The 2,286-nt window shown below is 42.8% G+C and overlaps 1 protein-coding gene across 1 annotated transcript; it reads right to left on the bottom strand.

Moving 5' to 3' along the window:
* Positions 1-267: 267 nt before the first annotated feature.
* LOC130139425 (uncharacterized) lies at positions 268-1,055 on the bottom strand. Its single transcript, XM_056316376.1, has 2 exons — positions 924-1,055; positions 268-834 (listed from the first exon to the last, which is right to left on the bottom strand). Exons 1-2 carry the CDS (start codon positions 1,053-1,055, stop codon positions 268-270), a joined length of 699 nt encoding a protein of 232 aa, XP_056172351.1.
* Positions 1,056-2,286: the final 1,231 nt, after the last annotated feature.

Genomic DNA, 2,286 nt, shown 5'->3' with positions numbered 1-2,286 from the left:
CATCTTCTTACTTCTGGGCTCTCCCTCCTGCTTTCTTCATCTCCTTTTAGGCCTTCCCATTTGTTTCTTAAGTGGCAAAGGATGAGGGGCTTCATGATTTGTCGGCTCCCAGAATTTTGAACTTCTAATAGGCTGCATCATGTGCTGGTACGCAGCAAGATATGTGCTTTTGTGTTAGCAACCATGCAGGTAATCCTTGGGATTTTGGTACTTCGCTTGGATGGCACAAATGGCATGTGCGTAGGGAATTCTAGAAAGTTGCCAAGCTCAACATGAGCACTTTAGTTTGTCCAATTGGACAACATACTTGTCTATCTTTTCCATGACCTCATAGCCATCATCTCCATTCCAGATAGGATGACAGAACCTACTACTCGCCAAGTTGTCATCCAATCTTTTAGCAATCCTAGAACTACACTGTCCAGTCCACTTCGCAGCCTCATCTCTCTGTTTTTGCAGCCTTGTCATGACTATCACTCGAATATCCTCAAGCATGCTGATGATTGGTTTGCACCTCGCCTCTAAAATTCTGCCATTGAAGGCTTCACTGAGATTGTTATCAATGATATCGCTCTTGAATTCTTCACTGAAGAAGGCCTTGCACCAATGCCTGGGTTCAGTTTGAAAAAGTGCTTCATAACCGTCCTTCGTCAAGTCAAGCAGTTGCTGTTTGTGAATTCTAAAATCAGCCATGTTGGTGCTCTTAGCTATCATCCAAAATTGCTTCTGTAGTTTCTCCCCTTTGTAGATCTTTGCCCAGTTTGCATATAGGTGCCTTGCACACATCCTATGTTCAGCAAATGGCATCAACTCAGCTAGAGCAGGAAGAAGTCCCTACAAGAATTCATACATCAAGGCATTAATAAATGCATGTGCAAGATAAAATGTCATAAATATTGTTTGTGCAGTTGTACCAGCATTACCTTTTGTTGGTCGCTCATGAATGCCCAACCTCCTCCATTAGTGATTTGAAGGTCCGCCATCAAATTTTTCAGGAACCACGACCAAGTGTCCTTGCTCTCTACCTTCACAACAGCCCAAGCAATTGGAAACATCTGATTATTGCCATCCTTCCCAATGGCAGCCAACAATTCTCCCTTGCACACACCCTTCAAGAAACATCCATCTAACCCTATGACTCATCTACAACCAGCAACAAATCCCCGCTTGCATGCATCAAAGCAAATATAAATTCGGTCAAAGTTAGTCCCATGGTTAGGCAGTGGCCGCTCCACAACCTCAACATAAACTCGACTACCCAGGTTTTGCAGCCTACATTCTCCAGCATATTCCCAAATTTAACCATATTCTTCCTTATACCTATCTAGAATTTTTTTCATCACCTTATACTTGGCTCTTTTACACTGATTGAGTGACACGTTAATCCCTACCTGCTCCCTCACCAACTGCTTCAGCTGAGCACTCTTCATATCAGGCATCGCTTTGATGGTATCGAAGAAGTGCTTCGACAACCAAGCACTCGTTACCCTTTTATTGTCAAACATGATGGAACAAGTATGTTCCTCCTGTAATGACCTAATTTGGAATGACCCGTCCCTCTTTGAACGTACACCATATATCTTCCACGAACAACTAGGTTGAGAACACTTTGCTCTAATATAGTCCTGCGTATTTCGAGTGAACTGAAGAGTACTCTGTTCAGCTATTGAATACTTGATAATCCCTTCTTTGAATTGTTTGGCATCAGGAAATTTCAGACCTACAGTCAACACAGAAGAAGAAGAGCCAGGATCATATAACGGATACTTACGTTTCCTTCGGCGCACAACGGGATCATCATATTCATGCTGATTTTCAGAATTATCATTCTGTTCATCAGAGCCACTTTCTTCTTAATCAGTGTCATTACCTTTAGCTGGAGCTCCATCAATGCTATGTCCTGGTTCAGCTTCATGCAATCTTCCAAGTGCAGCTATTGATTTTTTTCCAAATTCCCTTTGCTTTTGCCTTGACTGTGCAAGTTCCTCATCGTCATCTTCACTTGGTAAATTTACATTTGTCACACCCTCATCATCTGATTCACTAGATGCAGCAACTTCCCACGACAATCCAGTGAACTCAAATCCAGTGAACTCTTCACTTGCTACATGGCTTGCCTCCCTCTCATCCCTCTCATGTCCAGCTTCATCTATAATAGAACTAGCACCAATCTGAGTACTAGGTAAAGCAGCACCATCACCTACGTCTCCTCCCTCAGCCCCTTCATCAGATTCACCATCACTATAGGACTCAACGTACACAACAGCTTCTTTTCCATGAAGATAA

Source organism: Syzygium oleosum, unplaced genomic scaffold (assembly GCF_021117445.2).
Source record: "Syzygium oleosum isolate NSW1041296 unplaced genomic scaffold, Sole_v2.1 Sole_v2.12, whole genome shotgun sequence".
In the NCBI taxonomy this organism is placed as follows: domain Eukaryota; kingdom Viridiplantae; phylum Streptophyta; class Magnoliopsida; order Myrtales; family Myrtaceae; genus Syzygium; species Syzygium oleosum.
Note: the sequence above shows the minus strand (reverse complement) of the source record. Positions and strands in the feature narration are given on the sequence as shown.